A 27,094-nucleotide genomic window follows, 5' to 3' on the forward strand; every position below is an offset into this window, starting at 1 on the left:
GTTTCTGGTGCGTCGAGTCCACAAGTACCGGAAGCGAGCACCCTAAACTGTATTCTGTTAGTGAAAAACAGGTATAGGACACTCTCCAAGTGAACATAGCACATACACAAGACCGTTACGAACTGGGGAGGGTGGAAGGGCAAGGTTGTTTTGTCCAACAAATACATTTCGGCTAAAACACAACTTCTAAGCCTTCAATAACCATTGGATAAAGACCCACTTCTCTCAGAGATGAACAATATGAATCTAGAAACCTACATGGAGAAAAATTATAATAAAAAACTGTTTTCAGCGACCACCATCAGAACGATTATAGTACTTTCCCATCAAACCGTCTAAAGGGCACGTAAACCGCTAAAAGTTCGAAGAGTGTCCATAGCAGTATCAAAATTTGAAGGAAACTCACTTAAAAACAGTCTGCTAAACAGGACCTATTTTTATCAACAATTTGGTGGGTTGGCACCCGCGGCTTTGCAAACACATTATCGCAATACAGCATCAGACATGGAAAACAAATTCATGCAGATTGCTAGCATGGAGAAGAATCAAACTGTATTTCGTTTTTCCATGACCAACAACGAACAACATAAAAGATTATCAATTTACAAGGTTGATATTTGGAGCAAGGTGCTCGCCATCAGTAACCATTTTCATTTCATAGCAAACAGCTAATATTTTTGCACCGACTCTAAGCTATATCTATTTTGTTCACTCGTTTGGGAATAAAAAAACTGCAATTAAGTAATTAAAGAGCCGTAAACCTACACCCTTCAAACAGTAGATTCAACCTGAATGTTTTCGTTTCGAATCAATTAACTGTCATAACTGTTCAGGTTAACCAGTGTGACACAGATGAATAAAACCATCGTTACCTGAGCCGCTTAGTTTAAAATTCATTGAGCTGCAGTACTCATTCAACCCGCAAATACAAGCCTTTTATGATATGGTACAAACCAAAGATCCAGACCTCCAATCAAAAGTGCACAACATGAACAAATGTTGTTCATGTTTTCCACGACTATCACGTACGAGACAATTTCCTGTATATGGATGACAGTTTGGTAATTCCAAACACGCTCCACAAAGCAATCAACAATAGACTGCACTACTACCACCACGGCAATACGAATATGTTCACAGCGGTGACAGACATTTGATTTTCTTATATACATAGAACCATAGCCTCAATTGCGAAGAATTGCGAGAAATGCATGTTGGCATGTAAGAATCTTGAATCTATGTATACCAAGAGAGACTTAGTGAAAATATCAGAACCAAGGTAGATTAATGAAGCAATCCAAACAGGTTTTTGGAGCCTACTTTTGATCTAATCGAACCTGAAACGTATTCGATAACATATTCTGAATCGTCTTTCGCGATAGTCATTGCCAATGGTGTGCGTAATTAACTGTTCACACAAGAGCCTTGAGTTCCTAAAATCGTATATAAAAAATTACAGGTGCCAAAAAAAATTCATGTAGATTAGGGAATAATTTTTATGTCAAAAGAGGTTAAATCAAAAGGGTAACAGTGAGGATTATACCATCGCCAGTGAAGAATCACCGAGCGACGAAATGCGTCGAGCGAACGATTGGCAGTCTGAAGAACTCAGCTTAAACATAATCCCGTGAAGATGATTGAAAAGACCATCGGAGCCTCACGATCCACAAATAAGGCAACGTTGAAAATCACGTCTTTTGAAGCCACCATGGCCGAGAGGCAAACCCTAGGCAACTTAAACTGGTCCAACGAACTAAAATCTAAATCTGCATGTTTAGATGAACGAGATCAGGATACGAAAAACCCAGCAGACACAAATTGGGATATCAGATTAGACTCGGAACATTGAGGCCAATTGCGCAGTCACACAACACAGTGACCGACCGTCAGGCAACAAACCAGAGCGACGAACCTTCGGAACAAGTAACGGCATGGCCTAGCACAGCAGGGGGATGAGCGGACGTAGTGTTTTAAAGCACGGGCGAGCAAAACCTAAACAGGTACAAATAACATGATAACAAAGAAATCGCGGAAAGGGCACATACGGTAAAGATGGTAGCATTCTTAGGAAGTCGTGGATTGCGATCAGGAAAGCAACGACGCCGAAGAAAGGAGACCAGAAAAACCTCCCTAAGCCACCAACGCCGCAGGAACTGCGGAGATAGCTGGCTGCCAAAGGCACGATTTCAGGTCTCAACAAGTGAAATGAACGAAGATTAGAATCGGACAATGACTCTAATAGCGACGGCGACGTCAACCGGACAGTAACATTAAATAGCAAAGCGGGGAGAGTGCTAACGATTTTTTAGTGCACATTTTTTTGGTCAAAACTGTCCATAAAAAGCCTAAAAACGCCCTTTTTTGCCTATTTTTTTAAAAATCGCCTCTGGCCAAAAAACCTGGTCTTTTTAGTGATTTTGGAGAGCTCGGAAAATGAATTTGTTCGACCTAAATAAATCATAAGGTCGACAAGTTTTCAAAAATCCGCCGCCTCCCTCCCCCTTCGGGAAAATTCTAAATCCGCCGCTGTACCACTGCACATTTATTTGTTTCTATGTTGGCATAAATGACCCAGAAAAACCAAAGCCCTGAATATTTGGTTCAATCATATAGACGTTGATTTTCTGTGGAAGAAAATGAGTAAGCACGCAGTAATGCCACCTGCCTGCGTAAAATTGAATGATAGTTTAAACATATGCAAAAAGCGTTGCATTTTTTTAAACCAAAATGAAAATGCTTTAGCTGTCTTGTATGGTATTATTGGTGAAAAAAATAGTCGCGTTTGCTGCTTTCATGTCAATTTTAAAGTACGCACCAAATTTAATTCATTTAAAATCTATCAAAATCGTTCAAGAAAAAAAGATGAGCACTGTAATTTCAAATTTGAGTCCACAACATCAGTTTTTCAAATTATGTGAAGAATCGACCTCAAAACAACTGCAGGAAAATGTAAAGAAACTCAAAGAGAAAAAGGTAAAATATGATCGGAAACTCAATCCCAAGCTCTGAAAAGAATACCAAATTTTCTCGCTCCTGCGAAATTTTTTTAAATAACTGTTGATCACAGGACAACTATTTGAACCAAAAATGTGTCGGGTAAAAATTTGAAATAATCGTCAATCGGTGGCCTCGAACTCAATCAATAACAAAAGTCCCAATTGCTGAGTATATAGCTTGGAACCTCTTAACAACAGAACAAAAAAATATTGGTGATCACTGTGTTAAATTCAAAATTTTAACACTCTGAATTTTCAGGTTGACTTCTCTTCATTTTCGTTTTCAGGTTGATTTCTTTTCATTTTCGTTATCAGGTCGACTTCAACGGGGGAACAGATGGTAGCTACAAGACCCTGGAAGGTCACTATCCAGAGGGGTGGACTGGACTTCACCTCGCGTGTTATAATGGGAGACTGGACATTGTGAAATACCTGGTGGAGGTTCTGAAGGTAGACGTGAACAGGAAAGCATCCATCAATCAGTTTTAGATATTATGCTCTTTTAAACGAAGATTTTTCACTTTTTTAAACTAAGCCAAACCATACTTTTTAACTTACAATTTAAATAAGTTTCCAACAAGAATCCCTCCAAAAATTGTCAAAAAACTTCCATAATCGTAGTCTTGCATTCATATGACACCAATATATTATCAAATGGTCAAATAATATATTATCAAATGGTTCATCAAAAACATCAGCATACAAAAAGTGCATTTTATTAATTTGATCTGGTATCAATGATAAATTAGAAAAGCAGCGAAAAAAGTTATGAAAAAGTTAGGAAAAAAACTTAAGAAGTTGGAAAAAAAACTCTAAAAAGCAGCGCAAATGCAAATAAAAATGAATAAAAAAATCTTAGTGCGAAGTTGGAAAATAACTTTGTATACTAAGACAAGACTAATGATGATTTAAAACGGACAGTATGAATTTTGATGGATTCGTGTTCCTCTCAATAGCTCCAATGTCAACGGAGTCTCCCCTCTACACAAAGCGGCCTGCGGGGGGAGCAGAACAGTCGTGAAAAGCAAACCAGGAGCAACTGGTCAGTAGATAAACTCCACTCACAAAATCCGGAAAACAGGAAAAAAACTCATATCTGAAGTAATTTTAATACACATTTGAATCCCGGGACGAATCTAGGGTTGCACGAAGGGAAAGGGGTTTTCAGAAAAGTTTCAATATTGCCGATCATGATTTAGGTCGGCTAAAAAGATTTTATGAATTGTCTTGAAAAGCCTAAAATCAGGGGCGGATCTAGGATTTTCTCGAGGGGGGGTGGATTTTCAAAAAATTTTCCAAAATATTGACGACATTTTTTTTTTAGGTCGACCAAATTGATTTTTCGAGCTCTCCCAAAGCACTGTTTTGTCCCCATTTTGGCAAAATTTTCTGCGCCGTAGTCAAATTTTTGGCAAAAAACAGTCAAAAAAGCCGTTTTTGGGCACTTTTTGAAAAATTTTGACAAAAAAATCGTGATTTTTTTTGGCGCGCGCTCCCCTTCAAAGTTACTATATATTGGCGCCATTGGCGCCTTTAGAAAAATTTTAGGGACGGTCGGCCAAAAATGGATTTCTGAAAAAGTATCAAAGGGGGGACCCTTTGGGTCGGCAGGGGGTCGAATCCCTGAGGGGGAGGCGTCCGCCCCCCCTAAATCCGCCCCTGCCTAAAATACCTATGTTTTACTCAATTTTTTGGTATCGCAGCTCGCAGGCCAATTTTTCCACACTTGAATTGCAAGCGTTATTTTGGGCATAAAATTGGACAAGCTTGGGTCATCAATAATAAAAGTTGATGGCAAGTTGTTTGCGGAATCCAACGACAATTGAGAGCGGTATCAGTTTATCATCTCTGAAATTGACAGTCAATTCTTCAAAAAACTAGCTTTTCCTATTAATATGCAGGAGCAGACATTAAGTTTGTTAGTTTTTATGTTGGGTTTGTGTAGAGTCCAAGGGCAAGACAGCATCCCGCTACGTGTCTATTCTAAACCTTCTTCTCAAATCGGGGGCTGAAATAGACCACCCTGACAAAGAGGGATCCACCGCTCTAAGGTAACTCAAAAATGAAAAAGAGGGGGTTGGGTAAGGGTTCGGGAGTTTAACGGCGGGTGGGGTGAGTGGGGTGGGGGGGGGGGTGTTATTAGCTTAGAAAATTGAAATTTTTAATCAGTAATAAGAAACTGGATTAAAGTATAACTCTCAAGTCTAGTTAAAACCATTTGCAGTGTCAGCCAAATAAAACTTGAGGATTTAATTTGAAACTTTGAAAGGCAAACAAACGCTAAGGGGTGTCAATTTTTTGAACGTAATTTGTACTATTTGAGGTGGTAAATGGTACTTCATCCTAAACTGTCGACAATGATAACAGATACAAGCTTTAACCACAAACGCCTCTCTCTCTCTCTCTCTCTCTCTCTCTCTCTCTTGGCTGATAACCGAAATGTCCTTTTTTCAGATGGAGCGCAATTATGGGCTTCGCAGAGGGCGCTGCTGTGTTGCTGGAACAAGGGGCGGACCCCATGAAAGCAAACAAGCCAAAATACAAACAGACTAGTCTGCACGCAGCCGCTCGGTAAGGATCCAATTATGACGAAAAAACCGCGCAGCTTCTTAGTCGACATGGGTGGTTATTTTACAACATAATTTCTTAAAACATTTACCTCATAGATGCGTACGTACATTTAGCCAAAAAGAAGACTCTTACTCTTTTTCAGAAGTCGGATATTTGATTTTAAAAGACAGGCGATTATATATTATTGGAACTTTGCATGAAATCATTGGAAACCAAAAGCACTCAACTCCATTTTATTTTCTAGTTCTTTATAATTATTGGAAAAGATTGAATGTTTAGTTACGGCAACAGCGAAGTGAGTTATGACTGGAGTGTATAACTCATAGAGTAATTTCGGATAGGGTACACCGTCTGCTCGTCACGCTATCTTATTTTCGGCCGGATAGATTCGTGCAACTTCTTAGTCTAATACCGATCCTAATCTTACTCTTATACTATCTAGTCTCAGGTTGTTTAACTAGTCTCTGCTAGGCTCAATAGATCTAGGGTATACTGGTTTATTGCGGCTGCTGAAGTGCTCGGGAGAGTCCAACTATTTTCTAAGTTAAATTCAAATCTCTCTGGTGCTGAAATTACAAGTAACTTCAGCACTTACAAATAAGTGGGTTGTTAGTTAGATGGATCATGATTGGTTAATATTAAATACTTTACATTGGTAAAATATCTAATTTATCCAATCATAAAATGTAGTTTAGATCAGGTTCCACCCATCCGGGTTTTACAGAGTTTTTTAGAATAGTTCTTCTGCGATTCGAAGGATGGATGATGGACGTTGGTTTTTGGCGAACATCATCTTCTTCCGTTTCCTCTTTGTTAAAGAAGTTCCAGGAAGCTGGAGTTAGAGACATAAGACGTTGTGTCTTCTAGTGACAACGACTAAGTCTTTGCAACAAACTCAAATCTGATTTCAGAATGGTTGGCTATGTCAGGTTTTTCTGTTCTGCGTGGAGAACTTCTTTTGTGTCTGATCTAGTTTGGGAATGGCGTGGAGATTGTGCGTGGAGGGGATGCCTGGTTACTCGGATCTGTACGTATACTTGAACATCGAGGTGGTCATTGGTCTAGTTCAATGAAGTCCTTTTCTGCGAAGTCAAGTCGTACTCTAAATCCTTTGAGTTGTGATTGTGAGTGGCATATCGATTGTGGTTGGCCATTCTCTCTCGAGTGTAGTGGGGTCGTTTTGTCTTTAGATGTTCGTCCTTGGTGTTGTATTCTGATCTATGTATTGCATAATGCAATTTACATTTTATAAAACATTTATTAGTTTAATATTTTTTAATTATGATTTCAGTTAGTTGTTTTCACAAAAGCTTTTTGTTTTAGTTCGGTTATTTTGAAGAGTTACTCACCCTTGAGTAGCTCTTATTAAAAATAGAGGTGTGGTCACAAAGCGTGGATGTAGCGCGGTGGGTTAGGCCGGCTATAGAGCATGCTCAGGACGTCCTTCCTGGTGGGTTAGGCCAGGAGTGGGAGTATGATTTCATGCGGTTTTTGTGAGGGGTCCTGTTATGTGACAACGTTTTATGTTGGGTTTGTTGTGGTTTTTCTTATGTCTTGTTGGTTATGTCCTTTTTCCAAAAAGCAAATTGTTCGTGGTATGGGTTTGTCTTTCGACTTTTTTGTGTTTTATTATTTCTTTCTTAGACTTTATAATAGTCTTCAAAAGAATAAATTATCCAGTTTTAAACTGGGTTAATCCGGTTTGGGTACCGTTGGTTTCCTTTTCTTAGTCATGCTGTTATTCTATGATTTGTGGTATTTAGTAAGCTGCGTTGGTTAGTTTTGTTTAGTATATGATTCCTTTCCAACCGGGTTAAAGGAAAGTTTGAAACATGTTATTATATGTTAGAGTTGTTGAGTGTGAAAACTTGAAACTGAAATTCATTATTTTAAACAATTCTTCGTGGGCGAGCTGTGCGAGTGTGGATAGAATTTCTGTGCGAATGAATGAAAATATCAAAAGGTTAGTACTGCATTTGCATTTTATTAATTTACTGCATAGAATTTGGAAATTTACTGCTAGTTATGGGGGAATTTTAAGTTACAAATTTTCATCATAATTAGATTTACTGCTTGTGGGGAAAATTTTTAGAAATGAATTTACTGCATTGGTATTAAATTTATAAATTTATAAGTGTAAGAGATTAATAGAATTTTTGAAATCTGTTTGATGAAATTTGCGATTTTTATTTGTCTTTTGTGGTTTTTGTAGGTGATTGTCGGATGAAGGCTAAAAATCTAAAGAAAACATGGATAAAGTATGGTGAGTTTTTTAATATTTTAATTAATTAGTAATATTCATTTAATTCATACTTACCTGTTAGTCGTCGGGGAAAAAACCGTGGGGGAAGATGTCGTGGATGAGATCGGAAGTTGTTAGTAGTTTAGCTAAGATGCGGATGATATTTTTAGTCTGAAGCAGTGGCCAAAGCAATTGAAGTGCCTTGATAGTGGTTATTTCTTCAGTGCCAACTGCAAACTCATAAGGTGTGTTTTGGATTAGATTATATAATTTGTGATTGAATTTAGTGTTGTGGATGAATTCTAAAATTGGGATTTCTATAGGTTGTACAAACTCGTGCGGGATAAGGAAGGGTCGGGATTCTTCGGCGTTGAAGGTCTTGGTGATGGGACAGAAGATGTACATTTGGGTTATGGGATCATAATTGCGAAGAATACCATGAAGGTTAGTATCTTTAATGCAATATGTGAAATTTAGGAAAAATGGTGAAGTGTATTTGGAATTAATGAATTGAAAACGATGGTGTGGTTGTCTAGAGGGTGTGTGTAGGTCAAAGTGATTTTGGATGAAGCGATAATAACTATATGTGTGGGTTTGTTTAGTGCGCAACATAATATCGTGTGAGCAGTGTAAATCTCTTTCGTGTGGTGCAAGGAAATGAAAGGTTAGTGAAAATATTTGGAAGCGTTCTTTAAAACTTTCGTATGCTTGTGTGTCTGTTAGTGCTTCTGAAATAATGTGATCAAACTTTCGGTCGAAGATGTTTAGTGTAAATATATATGGTGTCTTGATGAAAAATTTCTCGGTAATTTGTGGATTAGCGAAGCGATCGTCGTCTAAGAATTGATCTTGGTTAGCTCTGATGGTGTTGTGATCATAGTATTCGAGTGTATATTCGTTAGCTCTAGGTGCAGTGTGTGTTTTTAGTGATTTTTTATATCCAACGTAAGTAAATTGTCTAGCGGTTAGTGGTGTAGTGAGTCGATATAGCATGTCCGTATTTCGCTCTATATCGATGTGAGTGTTAGATAAAGGTAAGCAAAGAGGGTTAGTAAAATGATAATATGAGGTCCAAGAGAGAGTGGGCATTAAAACGTATTCATCTACAAAGTTGCGTGTTTCGTTAGTGTCGTGGGGGGTGTTTAAGGTGTATTGTGGGAATGAGGGTAAGGTGATGGCTAAAAATTCTTTTGTGTTAGTATGCTTGGGGTGGTTGATGTATTCACGGGCTGTTCCTGGTTTTGCTGGGAAAGGATGGTTGGGGAACTTTCTTTTAAAAGTGCGGTAAGCTCTATTAGTGTTGAGTGAAGATTCAGTTGATGTGGATGATGGTGCTAATGATTCAGTATAATTTGAAGAGGGTGTAGGGGTAGGGGGGTTGGATGAATTTATTGTGGAGGAGATTTGGTTTATTGTTGGGGTATGGAGGTGGTAGGGTTGTTGTTGAAGGGTAATAAAATTATCTAGCTCTGGGGAGATTCGGGGGGTGTCTGGAGAATGAGATGATTGGTCAGAATGAAGTGAGGAGTAGGTTGGGGTAACTTGGGAAGCATAAGAGGGTGTGGAAGTGATTGGGTCAGGGTTATTGGATAATATGGGTTGAAAAGGGGGTTGAGAAAAATTAGAAGAATTATGAAAATTATTGGATGGGGATGGTTCTGAGTCGGCAAATTCATCGGGGGTTTCAATATTCGGGTTATTGAGTTGTGAGATGGAATATAAAACTGAGATGTGTGAACTAGTGTCGGAATTCATGCCTGATGTTACATTACTAGATGGAAAATCGGGTGGCGGAAAAGCAAAAAGTGGTATTATTGGGATTGGAGAGGTAAGATTGGTTGGGTGGGAATTTGATCGGTGTAGTGATCCAAGTTGGCGGCTCATCGTGGGCTAAAAAAATGATTATTTTGAGACTGAAAAGCGGTGGTATGGGGTTGTTCAATAATTTGTTCATAAGTATTATCATCTTGTGACTGGTGTGTCATTATATGTTGGATGGGACTTTGTGATGTGGTGAGTCGAAAATTTGGATTATGTGTGATGGCTAAATTTCGAAAATTTCGTGGGACTAGGGATAGTGGATGGTTATTTGGTAGGGGTGGTAATTGTGGTGCCGTTGGCGTTATGTCTACATTGTTATGTTCTTCGTCGTATGTATTTTGTCGTGTTGCTATTTTTGTGTTATATTCTTTTATTTGTGCGTCTAAAAGAATTTTGTTTATAGATGTAGAAAAGATTCCAAAAAATCCTGCAAAGAGTATGCGTGCTACGCTTGCTTGTCTGTTTACTTGTGTGTGTATAGCACATGTGTTGTAGATTCCTTTTAAAAGTGAGAAAAGAAATCCAATAAAGTTAAACATTGCGTATAAAATAGTCAATTTTTCTAAGATGTAGTAGGGCCATCCTAGAAAATCGAGGATCTCATTTTTGAGTGTAACAAAGCTAAAAATGTTAATTGGTGATATATCTTGGGGACCTTATTTTTCACCGTTTAGATATATATAATCTTTAATGTCTTTAAAATATCCGCTATAGTCTTGCGTGTAGATATCGGCAAATCCTGCGGTTTCTGCAAGTTTGCGTAAATTTTGGTCTATTGATTGTCTTTGTATAGTGTCCATTTGTGTTAATAATTCTTGGAATTGTTGTGTTCTAATGTGATGTTGAATATCTGATTTTGAATAGATTCCTATTGATTGTAAGTCTATATTTGGGTTTCGAGCAATAGCGCGAATGCTTTCTGGTGAAAATTTTTTGAGTGATTGCATTAATGTGGGATATGGAGTGAGAAGATAATATTTATTTTCATCAGGGTTTAGTTGTACTACATTGTGGCTGTTTTCTGATCCACATGGGACTGCGGTATCCCAGAAATATGTTCTTCGTGAAAGTGTATCCACGAAATGTACTTTATTCTTATAAAAGATAGGGATTCTTTTATAACATCGTTTATCTTCAAAAACGTATAGTGGTGATACTTTTTTAGTACAAGTATAAAACCATAAGATGTTTCCTTCATAGTCTAAAAAATTTGATCTATTTCCAGATAATAAGTATCCTGCATAGGGTATTTTTAATACTGCTAGTGCAAGTGATTGTAATATTTGTGTTCGTTCTAATTCGCATAGTTGGTGTAGTGTTTCTAATTCGGAGAGTGACATTTCTTGAAAAATTCGGCTAATTGTATAATCTAGTTTCATATCTAAATGAATATCATAGTGGATATTACCGAAATATGTAGTATTCATTAGTGATAATTCTTGTAAGCGTGTGCTTCTGGTGTCATGGGGTTTTAGATGTCCACCAGGTTGTCCGTTGCTTTTTTCAAAATTAACTGGTATATAGGATGTTCCTTCGTTTGGAGGATGACCTGTGGCATATGGGTCAATTTTTATTTTTCCAGTGGTCATGTCGAATCCTTTTTCGTATTCAACTAATATTTCAGAGTATTGTGTTTTATGGAGTGGATTTCTATATTTACATGCAAGTTCTGTTTCTTGATATATTTGAAAACGTGTCAATTTATTTTCTATATTGTGTATGTTTCTAAAATTAGTACTTTGTTTTCGTGATGGATGTACTTGTTCATATGGAACTGATTGTATAAAGTATTTTTCGTGAAATTTTATCATACGAGCGTGTATTCTTGCTACTTGAAATGTTGTACATGTATCTTCGGGGAACCAAACAATTGTTGCTTGTGTTCTCGTTGTAGGGTCGCAATAACCTTGATCATTTTTACAAGGTAATCGGATTCCTTGATAGATCATTGTATTATCTGATAAATCTCGTGTTAGTTGTATTTTTTCGAGTTGTATTTTCCAATCGAAAAACATTATTTCTTGGTATCCTTTATTTTTTGTGTCTGCTTTGCAGTTTGATGGGTTATTTATACCAATGTGTGGTATCCAATGTTTATCGTGTAGGTCATAGGTTAATCGTCCGTGTGCGCCGTTATATGGGTATTTTTCGTCTAGTTTTATATGTCCTTGGTGTCTTTCAAGTTGTGATTGATGTACAGAGTCTGAAAAAACTTGAAAGTTAACTAACTTTCTTTCGGAGTTTTTATTTTGTGTGATGTTTAGTCTAAGTAATTCATTTTTACAATCGTCGGGATTGAGATGTAAAAGACGTTCTATATTACTCTGATAGAATGATTCATGGTCAAGTCGGTTTTTGTTTCCGTTCGAGACTTGTGAACAATGTACTTTCTTTTCGGAAAATGTTGCTGTGAATTTATAACCTGTAACTGTTGTTGCTCGGGCTTTTGAATAGAGTGTTGCTATTACATTTGTGGTTTCTATAGCTTGTGGTTCTGTTTCACATTGTGATACTTGATTTATTGCATATTTGTGTAGTGTTTTTTGTTCATTTTCTTCACAATCGTAATGTGTTACTAATAAATCTTGTGGTCCTGTACGAGGGGAAGGGTTTATGTTTTGATTTGAGATTACTAGAAAAAAGAGTTGGAGAAAAATTAATAATTTTAAAATATACATGTGTATGATAATCCTGAGTATGGATTATAAAATGTAATGTAGCCAATTGTGTTTTTGGTATATCTGTCGTATTTGTGTATTACTTCAGTAGTTATAAACGGTGGTGGTAGTGATTGAGCTGTTATGTTAGGTGGGTTTAATGGGTAGGGATGTTGGGTAATATTGTTTAACTTAACTGTGATTTCAAACTTTAATTGTAAACTGTTTTGTTGGAGTATTTGAATATTGTGATCACGGATATCGTTGTGAATATCTTGGCGATATTGTAATCTATTAAGTGCCCAGTTATGAAGGCGGTTACTTTCTTGATGTTGTCCAAATAATGGTGGAGGTGCTGTAAATGTATTCCAATCTAGTCTTAAAGGAATATTTATTGATGATTGTTCTCGATATCTGGCGTCGAGATTATTTGGAAAATTTAAGTTAAAAGGTGGTGGTGAAATCTGGCTTATTGATGGTGTTGATGGTAGTGATAATGTTTCTGGTAGTGATGAGGATGTTGTTGTATCCGTAGAAATATCTATTGGATTATTGACTAAATTTAATTCACCTTGTGTAAATGAATGTGTTGTCCAATATGGTAGTCGTGATGCCTGGTTTGGGGGGTTAAAGGGATTTTCACGTATTTGTTCAGATGTTGGTGTTGAACCTAAGTAATCTGATGGTAGGCTTGAGGTGCTACGTTGTGAAAGAAGCGTAGGGGTTTCTGGTAATATACCAATGGGGTTTTCTGGAGTGTTTTGTGATGGGGATTGAGGTATATCAAAATGAACTCGGGGAGTTTGAAAATTTCTGTTTCGTCGAGGATGTATAATTTGTCTATTTATTTCGACTGTATTTTGGTTTTGACTAGGATTTCTTATTCTACTTAGTTCTTGCGGTAGTGTTGGGTATAGGTTATATGTTGGTTCGCTTAGAGGTGCTTGTCGTTGAACTGGTTCTAGTGGTTCTGATAAACGAGCATGTCGTTCTTCAAAAGTGTATGGATTGTCTTGAAAAGAAATTCGTGTAGATGTTTGAGGATTTTGAGTAGTTGAAGGTGGTGTTGGGTTATCTTGGGATGGTGTCGGTGAAGACTGACTTTGTGACTGTTGGGTAGCAATTTTTGATAGAGTTTTGAATTATTACTTTAGTGAGAAAATTTGTGTTTATTATAATATTCTTCCAAAAAAAGAATTAGAAGGATTGTTGCTAGGGCAAATGTGAAGATTGCTTTCTTTATACATTTACATATGGTCAAAATGAGGGATGATAAGAATGCTATGAAAATTACAAACAATAAAAAAATATCAGTTCTACTGAAAATTGTTCGTATCATTTAGACAAGTTGTATAAATCGTACCTGTGGATATAATCAAGGGTTTTGGAAAGTTGGAGGAATAGTTCGAGAATAGTGTAGAAAATTAAAAAAATGTTACAAAAAATGATTAGGATTATTAGAAAAGATTCAAGTATATCAAAAAGAAATATTATAAAGGTTTCAAGTATTGTAAAAAAATGTTTAAGATTTATGAGTATTTGAGTAACTGATTGAGAGAAGAGCATTTAAGAAATGATCTCTTGGTCGAATATTTTTTGCTGTTTGAGGCGATTTTCAAGTGTGGTCGGATTATTTATTAGTTTTTTGACAAGTGGGTTGAGTTTTGTAAAAAATTGTTGGGGGCAATTTTCATGGTGATCGGGAGGTCGTCTTTTTCTTTATTTTTGTTTGTCAAATGATCCGGGGTATGGTGAGATTTTTATACTTTAGGCTAATTGAAATGTTCATTTTGTTACTTTAGGCTAAGTTAACAAATTTGTTTTGGGGGTATTCGTGGTCTGAGTTGGGGAAATATTGTTGATCTTTGGGTTATTAGATAAGGGAGGGGTACGGTATTATGGTGATATTTATTTTAGTTGTCAAGTTGGAGTGGTTTGCTTATTTTTGACCTGGAGGTCGTAAAGTTATAGTTATAGATGTGCCTGGAGTTCTATATGATTCGTCTAATTGGTCTTAGTTTGAGTTAGAGAAAGTGACGGATTGGATGAATCCTATTGGTCTATTTTGAACTAGAATTATTGCGTACTTGTCAGCATGTTATTTTGAAAAATGTAAATGAAAAATGTTTCGGAGGTTTCAAGATTGTGAAGCATAATGTTAAAATTACTTTTGAAATTCCACTTTCTTTAAAATTTTAGATTGGGGGATGAATATTTTATAGTTTTTACGTGGTTGATTTCGGAGTCTTGTTGTTTTTCTATTTTCTGATTTGTCGATTTGTTCTTGGGGTATTATTTGTTCGGTCATTTTTCTATTTTTTCTTTGTTTTGGGGATTCTTTATGGTTTTGTGTATTGTTTTTGGTGGCGGTTGGTTTTGTGTTTTGATTTTCGGTGGGGTTATCATTTTGTTCTGTGTTTTTCAGATGTGGTTCATTTTGAATGATTTTTAATCCTGTGAAAGAATATAATTGAGTTAATTCGCGGAGTGCGTATTCTTTTGGGTAATAAGGTAATAGGTTGTTTCGATGTTGAACGATTTCTTTTTTGTTTGAGTCGGTAATTTTATATGTGACATCAGTGGGTTTTGCAATTATTTGGTATGGTCCTTTTCGAAGGGGTTGTAATTTTTTAGAAATTCCTTTTTGAGTATTAAAATTAGGTATTAAAACAAATGTTCCAATTTTTAATTCGGAGGCTGGTGTAAAACGTGAATTGATTTGTTCATTAGTGTTTTGTCTTTGTAATAACTTTTTTGTTATTTTTTGATAAATTTCATTGTGTTTTTTATCTCTATTTAGAATCCGTTCGGTGTGTGTACCGGAGGCTAGTTTAAGAATTTGTGGGTGATGAAAATGATCTTCATCGTGTGTATGTAAAGGTAGGTTATAACAAATTGAATCTTTATTTGGTTGACAATAACCTTGTGCGTTTTTATGAGAATTTGCTGTAAACATTATTGGTTTGCGTGGCTTTTGGTTAAAAACCATTTCGTATGGTGACATTCCTAAAGTTGTCGTAATTTGTGAATTATATGCTAGGGGAAATAATTTTACATCTGCTGACCATTCGGTATATTTTGTATCATTTCCGTTGATGATACATCTAAGATATTCTTGTAATGAACGGTTCATACCTTCGACTAAGCCGTTTGTCCAAGGTGCATGAGATGTACGTGGTTTGTGTTTAATGTTATATAAATGACATAGTGTGATAATTTCATTATTTATGAATTCTGTACCGTTGTCTGTAACTAAAATTTCTGGTAGTCCGAATTTTGCTATCCAGTGTTCATAGAGTGTTGTGTAAGCGTAATAAGCGTTACAATGTGGTACTGGGTTAAGTGCTACATAATGTGTAAATGCGTCAACAATTACCATAATGTAGGAGTTTCCTTCGGATGAGGGTGAAATTGGTCCTTTAGTATCAAATGAGATACGATGGTTAAAGTACAAGCTTTGTCCTTTAAAATCTTGTTTTTGTGCTATTTGTTTTTGATTTGGGTAAGGTTTATTTAGTTGACATACTATACAATCATTGCATAGTACTTTTATCCAAATTGGTGCATTTGGGAAGTAAAAATTTTGTATAAAATTTGAATATGTTTTTTCTGATCCAGAGTGTCCTTTAATATTTTGTGTATGTGAAATATTAAAAGCTATAAGAATCATACTTAAAGGGAGACAGGGAACTGTAGATTCATTTAGGTTATACTCTAAAAGGTCTGTATTTTCGTTAATTGTTGTGTTGTTAAATTTACGAAAGTATCGGAGGAGTGTTTTGTTTCCTAGAATGGTTGAATCTGCCTTGACAGGTTTAGTTTTATATTTGTGCCATGATTTTAGTTGTCTAATTATCGGGTCAAGATTTTGATATTGTTTCAGTGTTGAAATTGTAATCGTTTCTGTTGGAGGGAGAAAAATGTTTTCAATTTCGAATTTAGATAAGGGTATTGTATCAAGTGGGTCGTGGAGGTCAAAAACTTGATTTATTGTGTATTTTGAATCATTTGTTTGTGGTCCTGATAAATTTATTTTATCAGTTAAATTTTCTTTTTCAATTAGTGGAAAATGGTCTTTCTTAGGTGGGTGTTGTTTTGTTCGTTTTTGTTGGGTGTTATTTTTTATCCATTGAGAGTATGGGATTGGTTTGAAAGTTGATGTTCCAAGTAAATCAACTTCATAATGATTATTTTGACAATCTAAATAAAGTGGGAAATGTTGTAAACTATTTATTTGTGATTGTTCAATATCAGTTTTTACTGCATATTTGCATACCAATCGGGGTGATGTTTCGTTTTCTGCAAGGTAGAATTTTATGTTTTTGGGTATTTCAACTGTTGTTTTTCGAGTAAGTAATTCAGGTGGTGTATTTCGACTTAAGGTGTCTGGTAATGCAAGATTTTTTCCTGCAGTCCAAACTATATGTAAGTTTGGAAATTTCATTAGAATTAGTTGAAATCTGTAAACTCGGTGGTTTGGGTTAGATTTTTGTGTAAAGAGAAAGATGATTGGTTTATGGTCTGTGAATAGAACTGTTGGATGTTTTGATCCAAGTATCAGAAATTCATATTCTGTCAGTGTATATATTATGGCTGTACATTCTCTCATTAGAGTTGAGAGTCGTAGCTCTGCTTGAGTGAATAATCGAGAATTTGCTGATATGAGGTTCATTTTATTTGTACCATTATGTGATTGTAATAGTGCTGCACCGATGCCAAAGTTCGAAGCATCGCACATTGCATAAAATGGTTGATTTGAATCTGGAATTGTGTTTGAAATTTGTTCAGTTAAAAGTTTCTTTATTTCTTCAAATCGTGTTTGATGTTCTGTGTTCCATTCAAAATTATTTTGTTGTCTAAGGATGTTATAAAATGGTCGTAGATATAATTGCATTTTATAAACATATTTACTTAAAAAGTTTAACATTCCAAGAAATTCTTGGATTTTCTTTTTATTTGTTGGTGGTTGAAGTTTTTGAATAGCGTCAATGCGTGATTTCAATGAAGTGATTGTTTTTCTTTCTATATTATGTCCTAAGAATTTAACTCTTGTCAAAAAGAAGTGTGATTTATCGGGGGCGGCCTTCAGATTTTCGTTCTGAAGTATTTGGTGATATTTTTCTAAAACATTGAACATCTCGTCTTTTGTTTGTGATTGCATAAAAACATCGTCTAAATAGGTGATTGCGTTTTTCTTGAGTATTAGTGGTCTAAAAATTTTGCTCATAAAAGCTGAAAATGCTGCTGGTCCTATGGATATTCCATAGAATAAGCGGTTGAATTCATATTGTTGGTTTCCGATAACAAATTGTGTTAAACGTCGTGATTGTTCATCTAGTGGCATTTGATTGTATGCACTATTCATATCGGCGGTTGTAAAGTATTTGCCGTTTATTTTTGTTAAAATAACTTGTATTGGTTCAATGGGCCAATTACATTTTGATTCATCTATAAGTGAATTGAGGTATCTAGCATCGAGAACGATTTTTAATGATTCTCCTTTGGCTAGAATGATAACGGGGTTGATGAATGTGTTCCCTTTTGGTTGTTCTTCTTTATTAACTGGTGATATAATGTTGTATTGTTCTAAAATATCGAGTAATCTGTTCACTTTATCATGTAAGTGAATTGGTACTTTACTTGCTCTCTGTTTTTTGAAAACTGCGTCTGGTTTTAATGGGAGATGTAGTGATGAGCTGATTTTGCCAACATCAAATTTAGATGTTGCATAGACTGATGAATATTTAATTAGCTGTTTGGCTAACTTTTCGAATTCGTCTTGTGTTATTTGTGAATGTTGGAAATTAAACATTGTTAAAAATTTCTGTTGGTCCTCTGTGTAGTTACTTATGTTGAATGTAGGTTTGAAATATGGAGTTTTTGTGAAATAATCCGTATTTCTGTTTTCGTTACTTATTATATTATTTATAGATAATTCTTCATTAAGAATTGTAGATTGGCAAATATCTAGTAATTGGAGTATATTATTTACGCGATAGGCTTTTTCGTGTATTGGTGATATTGTAGCGTTGGTTTCGCAATAGCCTAAAAGTCCTAAAGGTAATGTTACTTGGTAAGGTGTCTTGTTGTATACATGTAAGGAAATAATATCTGAATTCGAGTTTTTCAAATATTTTATTGATGAGATTGTGATTTTGAAAAATTTATGAATAGGTTTGAATTCAAAATCTGACATATAAAATTTTTGTTTGTTTTGTTTTTTATCATATTGGTGAACTTGTTTGATTGAAAAATTATAGATGTTTCCTGATAGTGGTTTCAAGTGTTTTCTTTGTTGGTTATATATTGGGTAAAATTTTGAAAAGAATGGTGGTTGTTTATTTAATCTTTGAAAAAATGTTAAGGATGTCTCTTTTGTTTTTGTATATTTATCTTTGATTAATATTTTACTATTTAGGACGTTAATTGTTGGTATACACTTCGAAATAAATGGTATTCCAATGATATTATATTTAATATCAGTGATATGGAATATTTGTTTAAATGGCTTATTTAAAATTTTGCTTTGCTCCATTGTTCTGGTGGGGAGGAGAAATAATTGGATTTTTCCGTAGTTTATCAATGTTGATCCTTGTGCTGTTGCTAACTTACTGGAGGTTTCAAGAGGTGTTAGCTTTGGGTGTAAAGTTTTTATTTCATTCCATGTGGGGATGTTTATTATGTTTGATTCTGCTCCTGAATCAATTAAAAAATCTATTTCAAGGTCTGGTGGTTGAAATTCTTTATTTCTTGGGCTTTCTAAGAGAAATGGTATTGTCCAAATTTTTTCTTTGGGTTGTTCTTTTTGTATATTTTGATAGATGTGGTTTGTATTCAAGCATTTTGTTTTGATATTTTTATTGGTTTGATTTGTAGTGTTAATCTCATTTGTTTCTTGCGTCGTTGGTGTGGAATTTATGGGTGTAGTGTAATAATTTTGAAGAAATTCTGATTGATTTTCATATATGTGTGATGAAAAAGGTTGTTCATATATGACAGATTCATAGTCATTTTCGACTTTTATCATATTGATAGAAAGAGTGTTTTCAGTATCACTTTCTGAATCTGATGATGTACAGTTTATTTGATTGAGTTGTAACGTATCAGTTACTGTGTCATCAATACCTGGAGGGTCTGATGTTGTTTCTGGATTAGATTGTACTTGATTAATATGTCTTTGATGTTTAGATGTACTACTTCTGTGGCGATTATTAGAATTATTATAGTTATTATTATTCCGGTGTGGTGATTGGGAATAATTTCTATAACGATTATTATAACTTGAGTGTCGATTTTGTGAATTATTTCGCGATCTGTTTTGGTAATTATTGTTTGGTCTGTTATAGTTCGATCTATTATATGAGTTATTCCTTGATTGATTGTTCGGGTAATTCTGGTTTCGGTTGTTTGAATAACTTCTATTTCGATTATAGGAGTAGTTTCTATTCCTATTGTATGATGAATTTCGTGATTGGTTGTTTGGATAGTAGTTATTTCTTGATTGGGAATTAGATCTAGAAACAAATCGTTGTGTATTTGAATTTGATCTGGAGTAGTTACTTCTACTATTTGGTCTATTGTAGTGATTTTGTGATGAATTTTGCGTGTTTCTTCGTTCTGGTGATCTTCCTCTATAACTTGAGTTATATGGTGATTGATTTCTTGTATAATTTGTATTGTTCGGGAGTGGTTTTCCTGAACTGTTGTTGCTGTAGACTGTTTTGTTCGGTAGGTTTTGATCTTTTTTCATGTATTGATGGAATGATTTATTTGGTTCTTTATATTTTTGAGGTTTATTTTGATTGTCTTGCTGTTTTTGTCTACATTCGGAAATACTATGTCCGTATCGTCGGCAATAATTACACCATTTTTTGAAAGATGGTTTGCCTTTAAAGTTTGGGTTCTTTTCGTAAATATTGAGTATTTCAGTGATTTTTTCAACGAGGTCTGTCTCTGATTCCTGTATATTATTAATATTAGTGGGAGTCGTTTCAATTCTGTTAACGTATTGTAATTTCAGATTTTCCGTTTCTTCTAGTTTCATCGTGATTTCTGCTTGTTCTAATTTGTCTACTAGTTTTCGAAAATCTAAATCGGGTTCTCGAATTGAAGAAGGATGGGATGCTCCCTTTTTTATTGCTATTTTCCTTAATTGTGGTGTTAAGGTCATCATTAAGATTTCTGTCATCTTTGTGTTTTTATAGTCATGTGTATTTAATGAATATGCTTTTCGAACTAGTGTTTCGATTCGTACTGCTATTTTCTTGATGGTTTCGTTTGGTAATCTGCGAATTTCATTACATAAAACTCTTTGTTGTTGTTTGTTTCTTTCGGAGTCAAACATTTTTGAAAATTCCTGTGTAAACCTTTTCCAGTTTGATTTTATTTCTAGAGGTAGTACTGAAAACCATTTTTGGGCTGCGCCATCTAAGGTTGTTTGTATTAACGCTGTGCGTCGATGTATCCAGTTTTGATGTAGTGGCGTATTAATTGGTTCAGGTCCAATATTTAAAATCAGGTTTGCTGTTACTGCATTTAAATAATCTTCTACAGAGTATTCAGGGTCTGTTCCTGTGAAAACCATTAAAGGTTTGTTTGATGTTATTGATGATCCACCCATAAGGTATGGATTCATTGTCATTTGTAATGATTCTGCTGCATTTGGCATTTGAGAAAAATTTGAAAGTTGGTTTCTTGTTATTTCATGTTGTTGGAGATAATATGGGAGTGGTATTTCATTTTGCATTTGTGATGGTTGATACGAGTGTGCAGTCATTGGATTTTGTTGTTGAATTGGTTGAAAAGATTGTGTATTAATTAGATTTTGTTGTTGAATTGGTTGTTGATGTTGTGCATCTATTGATTGTGGAGAAAAATTTCTATGATTTGTACGTGTTTTCTGTATTCCTTGTCTACGATATTCTTGAGTATTTGGTGCAAATATATCTGGTTGTAAGAAATCATCATCTGAGGATAAATAATCCATTTGATAAGATGTCTGTTTTTTATTTTTATTTTGTTGAAAAAATGGGTAATTTTCACTGTGATCCTGTGGAGGATTTGTTTGGAAATTTATTGAATTAGGTTGGGTCATTGGGTTATCCCAATTTCGAGATCTTGTATATTGGTTAAAATTTCTTTGTGGTTGATTATATGTTTTTGATGGATGTGTATAATTATAATTATGGTCTGTAAAGTTGTTTCTAGTGAATGTTTTGCGTGTTTTTGATGGTATTGTCATGGGTCTGTATGTTTGGTAATCTATATGTGAATATTTAGGGGCAACCGAAGGTTTAACGGTTGATTGTAAGGTTACCTGTGTTTGTGAAGGATTTGTATTTCTTGGTGTTGTTAAATTTGGGCGTATTGGTGAAATACTTTGTTGTGTAGTTGTTGTGTGTACAATTTCTTCATTTATGAAGTGTGATGGTGTCTGGATATCTTGTTGAGTAAGATTCCTAGTTCCATTGAGGTTTTCATTGTGTATGACTGTAGAGTTTAAACTATTATTTTGTGTATCGGGCAAAAATGTATTATAGTTTAATGGTGTTGCATCAATGGTGAATGGTATTACTCTTACATAATCTCTTATGTAAGATATCGTACTTATTGCTTGACTTGAGATTGATTGTGGGAAGCTTATAAATGCGGGATGAGACCATTCGGGGTCCCAAACATAATCTGATTGTTCTGTGATAGCGGTATCATCGTTCGAGTTTTGGGGTCTAAAATTTTTTCTTGCTTGTGCAATTAAATCAATATTGTGTGTGAAATAATCTATTATGAACCATGCCAAAATTTTTTGTAGATCGTGTTTTGTATGTTGTGAAACGTCGTCTTTCGTGAAATTTTCTTTAATGATGTTTAAATAACTAGAGAGTAGTGTGATTTCATGTCGTACTCTTAAATGTTTAGATGTTTCTGTCGGTGAGACATTTGTTATTGGGATTTCATTTTCTAATATCGAAATATAACTATATATTATTGCGAAAACTTCATTGGTGAATATGGAGTTTGCTCTTTGTGAGTTATGATATTGGATGCTTTTTATATATTCTGAAAAAACTTTTGAAAATTCTAAATCAAGATCGTCTGTTTGGATTGTATATTTTCTATGATTATGGTTTGGTGAGGTGAATTCTATGGAGTAGATTCCATACTGTTGTGTTATGTTGCATATATCTTTTAAGTAGTGGTCTATGATTTGTCTTTTGATTTTTACATCTGGGAACTCTGTTTTACATGGACTGATTCCGGGTTCAAATAAATTTAATAGTAAATTTTTGCAAAATATATGCTGTCCTCTATCAGTGGTTGCATCTACTATAAAAGGAAAGATTTCATCATCATCTGGGGTTTCGTCACCTGGGGTGTGCGTTGAGCTCATTTTTTCGTTCGATGACTGTTAATATGTAATTATTAATGTGTCGAATTGGTTGATTCCAATTGTATAAATGTACTGGTTTGTGTTTATACTGCTTTTTTATTCTTCTTTTTCCTCTTTTTGATGAATTTGAAGTTGTTTCTGAGTCAGAAAAATATAATTGATCGTGAAGTGGGCAATTTTTATCTTTTGATTCTTTTAGTTTGTAAAGTTCGTCTAAACTGTTGGTTTCTGATTCTGAAAATGCGTTTCGATTTTTTGAAAATCTTTTTCGTGTTATTTGTCTTTGTTTCGTTATTATTTTTCTTTTTAGTGTTTGTCGTTTTGTTCGAATGTATCCAACTGTTTGTGTATGAGGTGTGATTACAAGGTCGTATTTTTTGTTATCTATTTCACAATTGTGTAAAACGATTGTTTGTTTATTTCCTAGGTTTTTAAATGACATAAGGCTTAGGATGACGGATGCAAAAGGTTGTTAAATGGTTTCTATTTTCCTAAACTGTTAGTTCTTACGATTTTTTGGTTAGCTTAACCTGGGTCTATTTGTTCAGGGTTGGAGAGAAAAGTATATCGATTCCGAAGAATGATTTTTTACTTTCTCGTGGCTAGTATAAGTTAAGGTGTTAACTTACTTAACCTTACTTAGGGGTAGTGATTGTGTTCAAGGGTTGGAGAATAGTAAATCGATCCACAGGGTTCAGGTATAATTAGAACGCGAGTAGTTCGTTAGATACTATTTTAAACTTACTAAGTCTAAGATTTATCCTGGGTCTGGTAAGAGGGGGGGTCAAGTGAAGGATGAATAACCGAAGTTCTTCACTGTTTATCCTAATTTGAATGATTAGTTTTGTTTAAAAATTTCTATTAGTCTTAGGTCTTTAGAAAGGGTTGGGTAGTGAATCGACGTTTGAGGTCGTTAGACACTAATTAAGTGGGTGGGGGAGAACAAAGTTGTTCTGTTTGATCCAAGGATAAGCCTTGATGATCAAATTTGAAATTTAATTAAGTAGAAAATGATTTAAGATCCAAGGATAAGCCTTGATGATCTGGTTTTAAAATTAAGTGAATTTAAGTTTTAATAAAATTTTAAATGTGTGTAAAGGAAAGATTTAGTGTTTTGATGATATTAGTGGGTTTATGATTGCTGTTATGTTTTAGGTGATGGAGCTGGAACAACAGGATGATTTATGATTACTAACCATTTATTGTCATGCTACTAATTTTTATTTTTTATTTTTCAATAAATATTTTTCAAACATGTTTTGTATATTACTGCAGAGTTTTAGGAAAACGATCTTAGATCTTTTTATCAATCGTTATTGTATATTAATAATTTTGTTTAGCGCCTGAAATGATTTTGAAGATTAACTTCAAGGTTTTATGTTTGCAAATGAAAATCTAAATTCATTGCCAGTAGTATTCTAAATATAAAAGTTTGTTCTGGTTTTTGCCTAACTATCATATAGCTATATGGCAAGTTTCTACTTTGTCGTATGTCGTCTCTGGTTCGAGGTCTTCTTCCAATTCCGGGTAGTTCTGTTATGGTTCGGAATATTGGCTCTGATCTATTGAGTCGTAGAGACATTTCGATTAAATTATTGTCGTATAACATTTTGTAAATGTTTTTGTCTAATTTGTAATCTATTTTGGTTAATTCTAAGCTATTAAGGTCTTGTTCGAGACTTATGGTCGCACCAGATGAGTTATGACTGGAGTGTATAACTCATAGAGTAATTTCGGATAGGGTACACCGTCTGCTCGTCACGCTATCTTATTTTCGGCCGGATAGATTCGTGCAACTTCTTATTCTAATACCGATCCTAATCTTACTCTTATACTATCTAGTCTCAGGTTGTTTAACTAGTCTCTGCTAGGCTCAATAGATCTAGGGTATACTGGTTTATTGCGGCTGCTGAAGTGCTCGGGAGAGTCCAACTATTTTCTAAGTTAAATTCAAATCTCTCTGGTGCTGAAATTACAAGTAACTTCAGCACTTACAAATAAGTGGGTTGTTAGTTAGATGGATCATGATTGGTTAATATTAAATACTTTACATTGGTAAAATATCTAATTTATCCAATCATAAAATGTAGTTTAGATCAGGTTCCAGAAGTGCTGGAGGAAATTTTGGACAAATCCAAACACCCCGTGGACATAAACATGAAAGACGGCGACTTCAAGACTCCTTTGCACTTGGCTGTAATCCATGGAAAACAGAATTGTGTGAAGGTATTGGATAAATTTGACAAATAGAGTCAACAATTATAAATTTGATTCGAACAGACTTCTCACATTGATCGAATTGATTGAAAAACGTGTTGCCTAACCAACTAATCCTGGAGTTCCTGGCAGATATTACAATTTTTTCAAAACGTTTTCTAAGTTATAGTTAAGGATAAACAGTTTTTCTTTTTAACTTTGCGCTATATAACTATTTGAAAGTATTTCATAGCGGATAAATAAGTTATGAAAAAATCGGGGGAAGGGATAGATAACAACTTGAGAAATTTGGACAACTGCTAGGAACCCGTAGTTCATTAGTACTCTTATAACAAATCCGCAATTTTAAGCAAAAATATGACATATTTCTTATCGATTTAATCATTAAAAAATTGCATTCATTTGAAACGTGAGCTGTTTTTCTGCCGATACTGATGAGCCGAGCTGTCAAAACTTTTCTAGGTACTGATGAGACACTCGGCCGACGCCACAATTCCTGACAATGACCCTGACGACGATACACGAATAGGAACGACACCACTCGGGTATTCAAAAGGGAATATGAGAAATCTTCTGAAAGAACTCATGTCGAAAAAATCAGACGGTCAAACTAATGAATCGGCCTCCAAAAACAAAGCAAGCTCCACTGAAACTAAATCGGTTGTCCAAAAAGTTGCGGAAAACGAGAAAAGCGTAGAAAACGAGGTTGATTCTGAGCAATATCATGAAGATAATATAGAAAAACCAGAGAACTCGGAAGACAAAAAGTCGTTTGACTTTTTCATATCATACTGTCATGCTAATAAAGACCTCGTAAATCAAATAGACGAAGGCTTGAGCAAAAAAGACCCGAATTTGAAAATCTGGCGGGATATTCGAGAGACTTCAGGAGGCCAAGCACTGGGCGCCGAAATTGTGCAGGGCATCAAAAACTGCAGAGTTTTCCTGGCGATGTTTAGTTCTGAGTATTTGCAAAGTGATCCCTGCATGCGAGAAAACAGCTTGGCGGATGCCCATCGGTACTTTTTTCTATTGGTCCGCCCATTAAATATTTGTATAGAGATAAAAAGCAAACAATTCAAAGATGAAAAAATGCTTCAGCATTTTTTTTGGCACGCAATCAAACGTTTGATTTGTGTTTCTTATTCAAAGAATGGTTTTTAATGGTCTAAAAATGTTGCTGAAATTCAGTTAGTACATTATTGAAAAACAATTATCTTTTTTGCAAGTCTTAATGGTGTATGAGGGCAGTGGGGGGGGGGGGTTTGGGGCAGCAAAATAGTCAGTTTTGCTTTTTGCTAGCCTTAGAAAGTTCGCATAAGTTTAACAAGTTTGAGCGAACCAATAGAAAAACGCCACGTGTAGGAAACACATGGTGCCAGTGATGTTGGATAAAGAAACCAGTAAAAAGTGGATTGCTGATCTTCCGCCTGATTTGCAATATTTCTACTCCTCGAATCTGGTGAAATATCTGGTCGCTATTGACAACAATGGAAAGTTTAATCCAGCCGTGATAGACGAAATCCTAAACACAAAACAATAAAAATGTATAGATCTTGATAAAAAATATTCTGCTCGTTAAAATTTCTGAATTGTTACGGCTTTAGATCAGGGGCGGATCTAGGATTTTCTCGAGGGGGGGGGGGGGATTTTCAAAAAAAATTGGAAAATTTTGACGACCTTTTTTTTTTTAGGTCGACCAAATTGATTTTTCGAGCTCTCCCAAAGCACTGTTGTGCCCCTATTTCGGCTAAATTTTGTGCGCCGCAGGCAAATTTTTGAAAAAACAGTCAAAAAAGCCGTTTTTGGGCACTTTTTGAAAAATTTTGACAAAAAATCGCGTTTTTTTTGGCGCGCGCTCCCCCTCAAAGTTAGTATATATTGGCGCCAAAGGCGCCTTTAGAAAAATTTTAGGGTCGGTCGGCCAAAAATGGATTTCTGAAAAAGTGTCAAAGGGGGGACCCTTTGGGTCGGCAGGGGGTCGAATCCCTGAAGGGGGGGAAGCGTCCGCCCCCCCCCCCCTAAATCCGCCCCTGCTTTAGATTTTTGCTGAAAAAAATGAAGTAAATTTTCAAATTTTTAATCTTAGCCTTCATCGACAGAGCATAAGTTTTATTGCGACTTTTCGGAAAATTCGAGATGGTTCTTGAAAACTTACGAGTGTTTAGTTGGCCGTTTTTGGCTGGCTTTTCTAATGCCATCT

General features: G+C 35.1%; 1 protein-coding gene across 2 annotated transcripts; it reads left to right on the forward strand.

Annotated features, from left to right (window-relative positions):
• Positions 1–2,737: 2,737 nt before the first annotated feature.
• On the forward strand, positions 2,738–26,521 carry LOC134854199 (alpha-latrocrustotoxin-Lt1a-like). 2 transcript variants are annotated; one of them, XM_063870356.1, is made up of 9 exons: positions 2,738–2,973; positions 3,312–3,458; positions 3,951–4,038; positions 4,942–5,047; positions 5,451–5,567; positions 5,847–5,859; positions 24,781–24,900; positions 25,354–25,910; positions 26,257–26,521. In XM_063870356.1, exons 1-9 carry the CDS (start codon positions 2,752–2,754, stop codon positions 26,432–26,434), a joined length of 1,548 nt encoding a protein of 515 aa, XP_063726426.1. In that variant the 5' UTR covers positions 2,738–2,751; the 3' UTR covers positions 26,435–26,521. The 2 variants fall into 2 exon arrangements, with proteins under 2 accessions (XP_063726426.1, XP_063726428.1); XM_063870358.1 differs by having other exon boundaries at positions 26,240–26,400.
• Positions 26,522–27,094: the final 573 nt, after the last annotated feature.

This window comes from Symsagittifera roscoffensis, chromosome 9 (genome assembly GCF_963678635.1).
Source record: "Symsagittifera roscoffensis chromosome 9, txSymRosc1.1, whole genome shotgun sequence".
NCBI classification, from domain to species: Eukaryota; Metazoa; Xenacoelomorpha; order Acoela; family Convolutidae; genus Symsagittifera; species Symsagittifera roscoffensis.